The sequence below is a fragment of the Anolis carolinensis genome, chromosome 3 (assembly GCF_035594765.1).
Source record: "Anolis carolinensis isolate JA03-04 chromosome 3, rAnoCar3.1.pri, whole genome shotgun sequence".
Taxonomy (NCBI): domain Eukaryota; kingdom Metazoa; phylum Chordata; class Lepidosauria; order Squamata; family Dactyloidae; genus Anolis; species Anolis carolinensis.
This window is the reverse complement of record NC_085843.1, coordinates 182,785,702-182,800,422: the sequence shown is the minus strand read 5'-3', so window position 1 is coordinate 182,800,422 and position 14,721 is coordinate 182,785,702. Positions and strand designations below refer to the sequence as shown.

The 14,721-nt window shown below is 42.2% G+C and overlaps 1 protein-coding gene across 2 annotated transcripts in view; it reads left to right on the top strand.

The window, feature by feature from the left end:
- Positions 1-14,721, top strand: part of lrmda (leucine rich melanocyte differentiation associated) — a 973,974-nt gene that overhangs the window by 513,279 nt on the left and 445,974 nt on the right. For both annotated transcript variants that reach the window (XM_062975874.1, XM_062975875.1), the window contains exon 5: positions 3,913-4,039. In XM_062975874.1, coding sequence (XP_062831944.1) covers positions 3,913-4,039 — 127 coding nt within the window. The remainder of the gene's footprint in view (positions 1-3,912; positions 4,040-14,721) is intronic.

The following is a 14,721-nucleotide window of genomic DNA, read 5'->3' as shown; positions in this document are numbered from 1 at the left end:
TTGAAGAAATGGCTGAAAGAAATTGTAAGATTTAAATGTCCTTATTTTGAAGAAGAGGCAGTTAAGAAGCAGCATGATCGCTGTCTTCAAATATTAGGTGCGCAGTCAAGAAGATGATGGAACACGTCTGGTTTTATTTTGTTCAAGAATAGGATCTGAAACAGTTGGTTAAAATCATAAGAAATAATCCAGAGTAAACATTAGGAAACTCTTCTTGATGCTTTGAGCTATATACTAGCAGATCAGTTCATTGGATACTTCTAAACAAAGCCTGGATTGACTAATTCTAAAACAGTGGTTCTCAACCTGTGGGTCCCCGGGTGTTTTGGTCTACAACTTCCAGAAATCTCAGCCACTTTACCAGCTGTTAGGATTTCTGGGAGTTGAAGGCCAAAATATCTGCGGACCCACAGGTTGAGAACCATAGTTCAAAAGGATAAATAGATTTCCTGCCTTGTCAAATGGCTGGATTACAATTTAGATAAATCGTGACATACCTTTCTATACTATTAATGATATATGTTTTGCCACCCTTTCTGAAAACCACAAGTGAGTGAACATTTGAGAGGAAGCGGTGTTACACCTGAAAAGGTCCAGCTCTTTTGTGTTACCAGACTGCCCCAAAGCCCAAAGAACTTGCAAGAGAGTTTTGTTTGGAGGTCTGGGTACATGAGAGAGTATCTAATAACAGTTGCCTCAACATTGATTTAGGAATGTTCTCAGCCATGGGAAAATCTGTTTACATGCATCTTAAGGAGGAAAAAAACCCCTACATCACGGCCATGCAGGCCTACGGTGTTGATGTAGTCCTTTGGAATGTGTGGGTGGGTGAAACATGCACACACATGTTTTATTTCTCACTTTGTTGAAAGGAATTTTTGCTGTTGGGATTGAATCTGGCTGTTCTTCCAAATGGCATCATTATTGCAAGGCTTCAACTCTGATGACAGGGTAGCTTTTAATGCCTGCTACAAGATTGCCTTTGATAGTTCATCATCCTTTGCTATACAACATCTGCACTGCCAAGATGTGTGGGGAAGATTTCAGTCATAGGATCCATATGTCTTTCATTCTTCTCCCTCACGATCTCTCCCCTGGTTGTTCCTTTTCTTTAGGGAGCGAACACTAGAGCTGCTAAATAGGAGAAAACTTGTATGCCAAGACTGTTCTGCTACAAGTGCTTATTTCCTCCGATGGGGTTATGTGAGACTGACGTTTAGGGCTTTGGTCCAAAGCTGGCAAAGAGATGGCATAACACTGCCTAAATCTGTTGTCATTTTTGTGGCTGCTTCCTTCTTGATGGCATCTTTCACTCCATCATTAAACATTTGCTGATTTTGTCATAGTGATGTTTTCTGCACCCGAATATTAATCTTTTTTCAGCCTATGCTTAGAAATTTTTTTTGTTCGTCCTGAGCTTTACTTTTGACATGTTGTTTCCTTCTATTTGAAAGAATCCCTTGTCTTTCAAAATATTTCTGCCAGTAATATAAAAACTGAAAAATTCTTTTTCACTGAAAGCTAAGGGCCATCAGAAGCTCATAGGGGACTTGAAAGGGCACTCGGAGAAGTTGCAGATGAGTGTGAGAATATTTCTGTATCCCCAGGCATCCAGCTGTGCTTCAGAATTTCAGAAACTGACTAACTGAGGGTACATAATGTATTGTATGAAACCTTCTCCCTTTTACTACTATATTGTTTTACAGAGCTAATATGGTTGAGGGTTTACTTTCATGCTGTGGATGGATTTCAACACCTGTCAGTGACCAATCCACCATCTCAGTCATAACTAGCTGCCTACCTGGCATTTTTTGGTTTCTGTCTAGTGTGGCGAAGTGCGTTAAAGCACTGAGCCGGAGACCGAAAGGTCCCAGGTTCAAACCCCGGGAGCAGCATGAGCGGGCGCTGTTAGCTCCAGCTCCTGCCAACCTAGCAGTTCGAAAACATGCCAATGTGAGTAGATCAATAGGTACCACTCCAGCGGGAAGGTAACAGTGCTCCATGCAGTCATGCCGGCCACATTACCTTGGAGGTGTCTACGGACAAAACTGGCTCTTCGGCTTAGAAATGGAGATGAGCACCAACCCCCAGAGTCAGACATGACTGGACTTAACGTCAGGGGAAAACGTTTACCTATGTAAATAATTAATACAATTGCAACCACTGTTGTTCCTGATCTCCAAGGAGATTGGAAGTGATCCAAGAACTAGTTTAACCCCATCAAAAAAAAAAATAGTCTACTGACGTTTTTCCTCAAAAACTCCAAAGAAGGGGATTCCATCATCATTCCAAACAGATTCTCCATTGAGTTCAGACATTCAAAAGGGTTGTCCTTTGTATTTGAACCTAAATAATTTCTTTCTTCATAATTTTGGGCATGTGTGGTTGCCTTTCTTACATGCCGTAAAGTCTCAGACTCATTGCTAGAATTATGGTCTATATAAACTTGCCGTTTGTGGGAAATATTATCAATCACCTTTCTGTTTCCTGCCAGGAAAGGATCTGGCGCTTCCTCTCTCCTGTCTCCACTGAGTCTGTTTCATATCTGGGTGGCTGGCTGGAAATAGCAAGTGCTTGAGAGGAGTTGATATTATCACCTTCCAGGACTGTTTTTTAAAACATTGATTCATGCCATGCTGTGCCATGCTCGCTCAGCTTCTTGTGAATAAATCAATGTGTGTGGCTTTTGGGCTAGTCAGGTTTCAGCTTTTTCTTCCTGCCAAAATATTAAAGAAAGCTGGAGAAAGCTCAAAAAAGTTGTTCTGAATCTTGTGCGCTGCCCAGACCTATGGCTGTGTTTTTCTGTGTTGATGAGTATCCCTTATCTGAAATGTTTGAGGTCAGAAGTATTCCATATTTTGGACTTTAGAATATATATATAGTTTTGGATTTTTTAGTATTTCAGATTTCAGAATTCCAGATAATGGATTCCCACCATGATATATGATGGGTATCTTGGAGAAAGGGTCCAAGTATAAACACAAAATCAATGTATGTTTCATATATACATTATACATGTAGGCTGTAGTTAATTATATACCCAATATTTTAATTTTTTGTGCATGAAACAGTTAATGTGCATTGAACTGTTGAAAGCAAAGGTTTTACTCAGTCATCCATGTGGGCAGTTTTAGATTTTGGAGCATTTCAGATTTCAGAATCCCTGATAAAGAATTTTCAACCTGAAATATGAATTTTACTGTTGTGATGGTTTTAGCTCATTTGAAAACCAAAAGCAAAACTGGGGAGGTATAAAATTTCATAAAAATCGTTTTACTGTTCTATGTCCTTTTCTGTTCTGTCTGTTAGATGTTATGAAGGTTGGTCTATGGTAAGGTTTTAAACTGTGTTGGAACCTTGCACCCAGCCATTTAGGGCAGAGAATGAACTGATATATGAGCTATAGGCTCCTCTTGGAAATGAGATCTAAAATAGAGATGTGTTTTATAGATATTTATACAATGGGACATAATATTCTCTGTCAACTACTTTATGTCCTTTATTAAGTAACATGTCCTGGACAAACCCTGCTGTGCATGTCATTCACCCATGCTCTGATCATCAGAAGAATCAGCCTTCTTCTATTTATGCAGCCGATGCTTTGTAAAGTAGGTTGTTGTGAGAGTCACTGTTGTAGAAAAAATGTCATGAACAGAAATTGTGAATATGGAACAGATATGGGTAAATAAATGATGCAGGGAGAGAGATCAGGCCAGGGGATGTTATTTACTAAAGTATACATAATTAGGTAGCAGATGCAGAATGCTGGTCTGTGTTTTCTTTAATGAATGGATGAATTGGTGAAACAGAAATACTTGCTCTTATAAGCTTATATTAAGTAATTTAAATTAAAAAAATTGCACCATAGGGCAATGAACATCCTAACCAGATTTTTTTTTATTGAAAACTCAGGTATTTTGTTCTGCACAAATTAACCAACTTGAAGTTTTTGGATTCTCGGAAAGTAAGCAGAATTGAACGTGAGGAAGCCATTGTGAGGGGTGCTTTTATGAAGATAGTGAAGCCCATGGATACCAAGGTAAGGGACTTTATGCAAGTTGTATGAATGTCTTGGTGGATCTAGAGAATTGGAATTGTAGGTGGAATCTTGGTGCTGAAACTCATTAGAAGAGAAGAGAGTGTCTTGTTTTGTTGAGTTCAGGTAATTTTTTATTTTTATTTCGTGTCAAAAGCATTGTACAACAAATACATTTCAAATAATGGAAATAAAATTAAAAAAAAGAAATCACAAGCAACTAAATAGTTTTGGACCAAAAGCGGGCAACAGCAACCGCATTGTCTGTAGCTTTAAACAACTCCTCCTCCGTACATGAGGCAGGGCATTGTGGGCAAGCATACATATGCTGAGTTGTTTGTTCAGCTCCACAGTCACACAAGGTGGAGGATTCCTCCAGGTAGTGCCACCTTGCCAAGTTGTCTTTTGATCTGCCCACTCCACTTCTGAGTCTGTTCAGGGACTTCCAAGTTGCCCATTCTTGGTTTGCCCCTGGAGGAAGACCCTCTTGGGGGGCCATCCAGTTAGAATTGCCAGATTTAGCTGCCCAGAGAGACACCCTTGCTGCTGCTGGAGGAACATCAAGAGGAGTGGTGGTTCTCATGAAGCCCTTCCTTGATTTGAGTCTGGTGGGAGGAGGGTGATAGCCATGCAGTGGGTGGCTTTCACAATGTTCAACCTTTTTTCTCTCACCGTTAGCAGCAACTTCCTGTCGCACGTCAGGAGGGGCAATGCCAGCTAACTTGTAGAGTTTATCAACAGGTGTAGGTTTAAGGCATCCTGTGATTATTCTGCATGTTTCATTCAGTGCTATGTCCACCTGCTTTGCATGGGCAGACTTGTGCTAAACAGGACAGGCATACTCTGCAGTTGAGAAAGACAAGGCCAGGGCTGATGTTCTTATTACTTGTGGGTCTGCTCCCCATGCGCTGCCAGTCAGTTTCCGCAGGATGTTATTGCGTGCAGCTACTTTGTGCTTGGTGTTCATGCAGTGTTTCCTATATGTTAGTGTTCGGTCTAAGGTGACACCAAGGTATTTCGGATGGAAACAGTGTTCAAGCTCTTGGCCTTCCCAAGTAACTTTCAGTTTCCTGTTAGCTTCGCGCTAATTGATATTAGATTGCAGAGAAAAGTGTTAATATTTCGTGATTTTAGGAACTCGTCACACTATGCCCCCCCCCCCCCAGGAATGTTATGGGCACTAGACTTAAGTTGCCCTGCAAACCCTGAGCCCACCCTCCTCCTTCCTGTGTGATGGGAAAGGAAAGGCAGAGGAATGTCTATGGAGCATGAGGCGCCCAGACAGGGGAAGTACGAAAAAGGGTTTAAAAGGATAGACTATTGCAGGAAACTTACTTATATCATGGGCCCGTGACGTAGAAATTTGCAGTGGCCAATGCAGGATGCCGCAACATGCTGAAAGGGGCCGTGGCGAGCCATGCATCATGTGATGGGACGTGTTGGTGGCCACAAAATTGGTTAAAAGAAGAAGAGAACAGCATAAAATTGCTGAAAAAATCATGTTTGATGAGATTGTATATTGAAATCACAACTAGTTTTTAATGCATTATCACTGTATTCTTGGACACATCCTAGTTGGTCACCAGGCACTGAAATGTTTCAGCAGGTGTTTCCATTTGTGATATATATTTTGAGTCAAAAGCATTGCATAAATAAGTATAAATCCATTTATATCCATTTTTTATAGAAAAGGCATTTTAAGAAGATTTATCCTGTGCATTTTACCATACCATGTTGTTCAATATTTTATGCATTTTATGTATAATGTTTAATCTCTCACTTTTGGATTTCCTGATTCCATAATGGTTTGGACATGTTGCTTGAAATGTGAGGCCTTCCCATTTTTCCCTTTTTTATATATATATCTCCTTGCACTCTGTTGTTGATATTTGATGTTTGAGCTACAGCAGGAGAGAAAGTGACAGAATTCTTTTGGAGGTTACTTGCAGCAGTGAATATGCTTTTTTGTTCATGTATGCAATGCTGGATGCACTGGATGCAATACAATATCAGCATGCGTTTCAGTGGTGTTTCTCCAAATCCCTTTGGTTTGTGTCAAGTTTGATTACATTGTTTCATTGATAATGGAAGGAGAATCTCTCAGATGGAGTCTTTCTGGTATCAGTGGCCTATACTGGGCTAATTGTGTGTTAACATATTCAGATAAATGAAGGATTTTCATTGACAATACTTATAATGCAATTTAACATTCTTTTACAAAGTTCAGTATTTTTGCAGAAGCCTCCATATGTCTTGGAATTGCTAGCTATCTAAAATTCAGTTTGTGTGTTTCATCGAGCAACTTCTACATGCTGTGCTGTTTTATAATATATGTAGTAAATAATTTATTGCAGATTTCCAATCAACCTTAAGAGCAATAGCGCAGTTTCGGAAGTAAATTGTAGCTGAGGTCATATATGTTAGCTAGATGCATTTGTTATCAGATGCATGTTTGCAGGAGAAAGCAAATTAATTCAGATCTATTCATTTCATAACTATTAAAGTTTTAACAGTTCTTATTTGGGGATTGGTTTGACACATTGTTTACTAGTGCCTTTAGCTATTTCAGTTCCTACAATGCAATCTGTAATAAATGAAATCGTTTGCTTTGAAGCCTTTATGAAAGGCTTCCTCCTTTGCTAAATCTTGTAAAATGTGCCAGTTGAACATGTAATGATGTTCTGTTTATACTGTCTTCTTTTTGTAATCATATCGAACACTTTTATATAAATATTGTCATATCCTTAAATTTTACTCTTACACCACCGAGACTTAATAGTCTAACAAACATACAGACATCTTGGCCCAATGATTGAATGCAGTGGACTTATGTTCTGGTTGTTTTCTTTTAAAAATCAATTGGGTGGGGGAGGGGCAAGATTTCTTATTTTAAAAATATGGTGTCTTGTCTTAGTACTTATTTTGTGTAATACAGTTCCATTCCCAAAGTATATAATTTTTGAATTAGTTATCTCTTAAATCTTGCAATGAAACATATACTTATTTTTCCCAATCCTTTTAGCACTAGGTACAATTTTTTTCATTTTGATAGACCTTTCTAAAATTGCTTGCTACAGAATTGCTAGGTCTTACCTAGTATAATATACCCCCTTTTGTAAACAGTTTGGATGCCATGAGCAAATGCCTCTTGGTGTGCAATGGAATTATTATCATTATACTTTATTATATGTTACCTATATATTGGTTTATCCTAAAGTACTGTAGAGTAGGTTTGAATGTATTAAAATAAATTTGAGGTACAAAATCTGCATGTGCAAAGACCCATACACAATATGTGATGTATTTATACAGTGGGGGTTTTAAGTGTATAAACATTTATTGCAGAAGTGACTGCACTGCGTTGTTATATTTGATGGTTATAAAGATAGGAAAGTTAGTCAGTAAAAGTTAATACATTGGGTTAATTGTTAATATATTAGAAAGTCTAACTCAATTTCATTTATGGTGAATGCTTGTATGTTAACAATTAACTTAATTTTACATTCACATTTAGCTGTATTTTCATTACTACCTTATCAGGTGAAAACTGCCATCCATTAATCTATTGCTCCCCCATTCTTTGTCCTTGTTCCAGAGGTTGGGGCTGCATGTTTTTGGCAATAGGCAGTTTCCACCTTCCCTGACCACAACCACTCCTCTTTCTTTCCTCCTTTCTTTCTCTTTTCATTATTTCCCTGCTTTCTTCATATTTATTGATTACCACACGGACCTCAAAAATATTGCAGAATTTAAGAGCCTCAAAATGCATTGTCTTATGAATCTACATCTACATGTCGTGCAGTAGGGATGATTTTTTTTTACTCATACCAATTTTCTGAATGAAAAACCAGTTCCTTGAAAACTGGGCAGCCTAGTCAGAAAGATCACTGTTTTTTCAAGAGTTATGAGAATTTTGCATAGTTTTATTTATTTTATTTATTTATTTACAACATTTATATCCCGCCCTTCTCACCCGAAGGGACTCAGGGCGGCGTACAAATTGGCAACAATTCAATGCCTGCACATAATTAAAACAGCAATGAAAATCCAATAAAACAATTAAACAATAGAAAAATATAAAACATATGATTAAAATCCATTCCTCCAAAATCCTCGTGCTGTAGCCGTAAATCAGTCCAGGGTCGTCTTTTATCATTTAATCTTTGAAAGCCTGGGCACATAGCCATGTTTTCAGGGCTTTTCTAAAACTCAGAAGGGTTGGGGCGTGCCGTATTTCTCTGGGGAGGGTGTTCCACAGCCGGGGAGCCACCACCGAGAAGGCCCTGTCCCTCGTCCCCACCAGCCGTGCCTGTGAGGCAGGCGGGACCGAGAGCAGGGCCTCTCCAGATGACCTTAGGGATCTTCCTGGCTCATAGGAGGAGATACGTTCGGACAAGTAGATTGGGCCAGAACCGTTTAGGGCTTTATAGGTCAAGACCAGCACTTTGAATTGGGCTCGGTAGCATATCGGCAGCCAGTGGAGCTGGCTTAACAAGGGGGTGGTATGCTCCCTGTAAGCTGCCCCAGTTATTAATCTGGCTGCCGCCCGTTGTACTAGTTGGAGCTTCCGGGCCGTCTTCAAAGGCAACCCCACGTAGAGAGCGTTGCAGTAGTCCAAACGAGCTGTAACCAGAGCGTGGACCACCGTGGCCAAGTCAGACCTCCCAAGGAACGGGCGCAGCTGACGCACAAGTCTTAGTTGTGCGAAGGCTCCCCTGGCCACCGCCGAGACCTGGGGCTCCAGGCTCAGCGATGAGTCCAGGAGGACCCCCAGACTGCGAACCTGTGTCTTCAGGGGGAGTGCGACCCCGTCCAGCACAGGCTGTAACCCTATTCCCTGTTCGGCCCTACGACTGACCAGGAGGACCTCTGTCTTGTCTGGATTCAGTTTCAATTTGTTCACCCTCATCCAGTCCGACACAGCAGCCAGACACCGGTTCAGGACCTGGACAGCCTCCTTAGTGACAGGTGGGAAGGAGTGACAGAGCTGGACATCATCTGCGTACAGATGACACCGGACCCCGAAACTCCGGATGATCTCTCCCAGTGGCTTCATGTAGATGTTGAACAACATGGGGGACAGTACTGAACCCTGCGGGACCCCACAAGTCAATGGTTGTGGGGCCGAGCAGGTGTCCCCCAATGACACCATCTGGGACCGACCCTCCAGGAAGGACCGGAGCCACTGCAGAACAGTACCTCCGAGACCCATCCCAGCGAGGCGTCCCAGAAGGATACCGTGATCGACGGTATCGAAGGCCGCTGAGAGGTCCAGCAGAACCAGCAGGGACACACTCCCCCTGTCCAGTTCCCGGCGTAGATCATCGACTAAGGCGACCAAGGCTGTCTCGGTACCATGCCCCGGCCTGAAGCCAGACTGTGCCGGATCCAGAAAATCGGTATCTACCAAGAATGCCTGGAGTTGTGCGGCCACCACACGTTCCATGACCTTGCCCAAAAAGGGGAGATTGGAAATAGGCCGAAAGTTCTCCAATTGAGTGGGGTCCAGTGATGGCTTCTTCAACAGCGGTTTGATCACAGCCAATTTCAGGCTCGCTGGAAATATGCCTTCCCGAAGGGAGGCATTCACCACCACCTTCACCCACTCGGCCAATCCCCCTCTGGCTTCTCTCACCAGCCAGGATGGGCAGGGGTCTAGGATGCATGTGGTAGCCCTCACCTCTCCAAGCACCTTGTCCACGTCCTCAGGCTGAACCAATTGAAATGAATCCATCAAAATAGGACAAGCAGGTGCTCGTGTTACATCCTCGGAGACTGCCGTTAATATGGTGTCAAAGCCAGAACGGATCAAAGCGACTTTGTCCGCAAAGAACCGAGCAAATGCTTCACAGCGGGCTGCCGAGTTGTCAGGGATCCCGTCTTGAGGGACGGGATATAACAAACCTCTGACAACTCGGAACAGCTCCGCCGGACGGTTCTTTGCCGACGCAATATTAGCTGCAAAGAAAACGTTCTTTGCAGCATCTATTGCCGCGGCATATGCCCTAAGATAGGAACACAGCCGTGTTCGGTTTGGCCCGCTTGGCTCCGAACGCCACACGCCCTCTAGTTCCCTCTTCTTTCGCTTCATCGCTGCCAACTCCTCAGTAAACCAAGGAGATGGTTTAGCTCGGGTACTCGAGAGGGGACGTTCTGGAGCGATCGTGTCTATTGCCCTAGCCGCCTCCTTGTTCCAGAGGGTGACCAGAGCATCGACAGAGTCACCAGCCGAGGTGGCGGGGAATTCCCCAAGAGCCGTCAGGAATCCATCCGGATCCATAAGCCTCCTGGGGCGGACCATTTTAGGTCCTCCACCCCTGCGGAGGTTGGGGGGTGCAGTGAGTCTAAACCTGATCAGGTGATGGTCAGTCCATGGCAACGGAGCGATTGTGAGCTCCTCCACACCGCCACCTTCCTCCCATCCCTGGCAGAAAACCAAGTCAAGTGTGTGCCCTGCTCTGTGGGTAGAGCCAGATACTAATTGGGACAGCCCCATGGTTGCCATGGCGGCCATGAAGTCCTGAGCTGCACCGGAGGGAGTGGCCTCGGCATGGATATTGAAGTCCCCCAGCACAATGAGCCGTTGGGACTCCAAAGCCAGGCCTGAGACCACCCCAGCTAACTCAGGCAGGGAGACTGTAGTGCAGCGGGGTGGTCGGTACACTAGCAGAATCCCTAAACTGTCCCGGCTCCCTACCCTCAGATGAGCACACTCAAACAAGGTAGACTGAGGGATGGGGCACCTGGTCAGGGGGATGGACTCCTTATAGACCACTGCAACCCCTCCTCCCCTCCCTCCAGATCTTGGTTGGTGCTGCACAGTATATCCTGGTGGACAAAGCTGGGTAAGGTTAACTCCCCCAGCCTCGTCCAACCAGGTCTCAGTTATGCATGCCAGGTCTGCCCGCTCATCCAGAATGAGATCCTGGATGATTGCAGCTTTACCGTTGACAGACCTGGCGTTCAGCAGCACCACCTTCAGATCGGAGGGTCCGCCAACCTTGGCACCCAACTTTACTATGTCAGGAGGTCGTTTTAGATCTACAAGCACTCTATTTCTCACCCTAGGCCGAATTAAGTTATGCCTCCCTTTCCCGTATCTCCCCCTCCCCTGGATAACTTCGATGGGGGCCCCCCAGCTGCTAAATGCACACTCTCTCCCTACATGGTCTACCATAGTGGTAGACTCACTTTCACATCCGAGGATCATATTACCGCTGCTTCCTACTCCTACCTCCTTGAGGGTTATATTGATGTTCTGATTGGAAGCAGTAGTATACTAAGCGTAAGGAGATAGGATGTTAATTTCTTTACCCCAATCCCTATAAAAGTGCTCCAGTGCTTCAGTGTTGTTTGTATTATCTGTGGATGGTAATTGCACTGGCCCAATAGCCTCTAACCACTGCCCTCCTTCCCACCCTCCTATTAGCCTCCCTGACCCTTAATTAATGCCCTAGCTACTAACACACCTTGATCACTACAGATGTTGACTGTGGTTATAACTTATGGTTATGCTTAATTCAAGTCCAAAGGAGGGTCCAGCAATAGGTATTTGATGTTATCATAATAAATATTTGATGTAATATAGGTGGTAAGCGGTTTAGTTCATAAAGTGCAGTGCAGCAGTTCACTTCTACTGGAAAGTGCTTATTGGTGTCCCTTCTACACTTAAAAGTGCTTTAATGACGACAACACTGTCCCCCCAAAGTGTTTGACAAACTTCTGGTTTTTAAAGTGCTCAGCAGGCAGCAGCTCAATAGGACAGAAGCTATACAAAGTTCTTCCCCCTCTGTTCTTATTCATTCCAAGGTGAAGTGAGGGAGGGAGTGAGGCTGCAGAGCTATAGCCAAAGGCAGGATGGTCCCTTAAAGTAAGCTCCACTGCCCTCTTCCTCCAAGTTGTTTCTGGAGTTTGCGAAGTTCCCCTCCGTTCTTATCAACTCACCGGCGTGGAGTGTGGGAGGGAGGCTGCAGAGCTGTAGCCAAAGGCAGGATGGTCCCTTAAAGTAAGCTCCACTGCCCTTTTCCTCCAAGTTGTTTCTGGAGTTTGCGAAGTTCCCCTCCGTTCTTATCAACTCACCGGCGTGGAGTGTGGGAGGGAGGCTGCAGAGCTGTAGCCAAAGGCAGGATGGTCCCTTAAAGTAAGCTCCACTGCCCTTTTCCTCCAAGTTGTTTCTGGAGTTTGCGAAGTTCCCCTCCGTTCTTATCAACTCACCGGCGTGGAGTGTGGGAGGGAGGCTGCAGAGCTGTAGCCAAAGGCAGGATGGTCCCTTAAAGTAAGCTCCACTGCCCTTTTCCTCCAAGTTGTTTCTGGAGTTTGCGAAGTTTTATCCTGTATTTGCATACTCCAGATATATATGTATATGTATTTGCATACTCCAGATATATAGAAATATCCTTTTTAGTTGGAAAATTATAACGTTTTGTCCAAATATGTGTTTTTGTTCAGTATTGCTTCCAGAAATGGTGATCTTGGATAAAATAGCCATATGGCCATGTTATACAATCTTTGACATGTTAAAAACCAAACTAACAATCTTGTCTGTCTGGAAATGTTGTTTGTGCAATCCACCCCCGACCCCAATTCTAAAACACATACACACACTGTGAATTTCTGTACTGAATAATTTCCTGAAATACGTTGGGCTATGGGAATATATTATTTTTTCTGCTTCAAGGTGGAAACTGAAAATTATTCATCTTCATTTGTGAGGGCAAAATAGTAGAATATTAATTTCCCTGGTGTCCAGGGCAGAACACAGGAAGACCCTCTAGTTGCAAAGGAAAACATCTTTCCTGTGTACTCTTGTAACTTATGATCTTAACTTTTTAATTCCCCAAGGTTTAAAAAAAATGAAAAGGAGTTTTGCATAAATCCACAATACAGGGCTTTGATTATAGAACCAACTGGGTAATGTAAAATATGTTTGTTTTTATGATATATGATTCGTTTAATTCTTTAAAAAAAACACATCTGGGATAACTGCTGAAATTTCAAACTAAGTCAATACCTTTCATCAAAAATAAACTTTGTTTCTTTTGGTTGGAAAACATTTAACTTAATCGTTGACTTCATTGATTTTAATTTGTTAGGTTTTTTTCCCACTGGAGTCTAAGCCAGATATTAAGTAACAATGCTTTTTTCTTTTCTTAATCTGTAATCTACCTAGTATCCTAGAATATTTTTCTGTTATTTCTTGTTATAATCCCAAGTGTGTTTTCTAACTTTCCAGGTTAAATTACCATCCTCTGAGCTTAAAAAACCACTCTCTGGCATTATATGCTTCTCTATGTGATATACTATGGCCTCTTCCATATTGCATCAGAACCTCGATTTCATTTTCTGAGATTTGTCAATGTTCATTGAAACCTTTGCCTTCCTACCCTCCATATTTTATTTTCTGCTACTACCATTCCATGGTCATAGAAGCATTCCTTCCAAGTCTAGCCTAGTGTTCAATGAAGTAACACACTTGTGTTTGATGTGTATCGTTTCATAATCCTTACAAGACTGAAGCACCATCAATGCAACTAAAGAACCTATATGTACAAGATTAGATCCATGAAGGGGGACAATTTCATGCTAGCCTTTTCCTCTATATTACAATACTTCCATGTCTGACATTTATTTTTAAGTGTCAGAATATTCAATCATGTGAGGTGTAGACTAAGGACTTCATTACACGCAAGGTCCTCCCCATTTCTACATACCCCTTACATAGTTTACAGATGGAATCCCACAAAGCCCATCATATGACACAAAAGTACTTCTGTTGGGAGTATAGAGTTGGAGATCAATCATGTTAAGAGCCCCAAATTTGTACGGAAATGGCTCAAGGCACTTAATTTAACGTGTGATGCGATCTGTCAGATGTATTAGATCACTTTAGTGATGTTGAAGAACGGGTGTTCCTGTGAGTAGTCTCCAAATGAGCGTCAGTACTTCTTTTCTCATCAGTAATCATTTTACATGATTCTTGTACAGTATTTTTTATTAACTTATTTTTCAGAATTGTGCAATTTTAATATATCATCACTTAGCTATTGCTATATTTCCCCCTTTTAAGACCTAGATTTTGGACTTCTGCAGTTCTGAGGTTTTTCCCTTTTTTAATTAAAGAAGAAAGAAAGCCATATGGGTGGGACAACATTCACCCATGTTATAGCTCAGAACATGGAGATTACATGTAAGAGGGAAGTGAATACATTATCCATTTTCATTAAAACACAATGAAATGGTACAGTAAAAAGATGATTTCCCCCCCCCCCTTTACTCCCCTTGGTGGCATGAGCTAATATCATAGTGAGTGTCATAATGTCAAAATATTGCCTATTTTGGATGTTTAGTGCAATAAAGTTGATAGATGCTGCTTAAATCTACCATGTCTATGCCTGGTAATAAGTAGCTTTTTAATGTATTTGCATGTTATGATTCTTTTTACATTGCACTGAATATGAGATGACTCTCAAATGTGCTTAAGCACTGGCTGCCTACACACATAGACCTAGAGAATGTATATAAACTGTGTCAAGAGTTTTTGTACTTTGTCCACTGAATAGGGATAGCCATCGTTCAGCAATCATGAATATGAATTGATCAGACATTCTTTTCAATCCTTGGGTAACATGCAGAGAGTGTGTGTAATTTTCTTATATTGCTCAGTTAATATTATTAGCCTCCAAGTA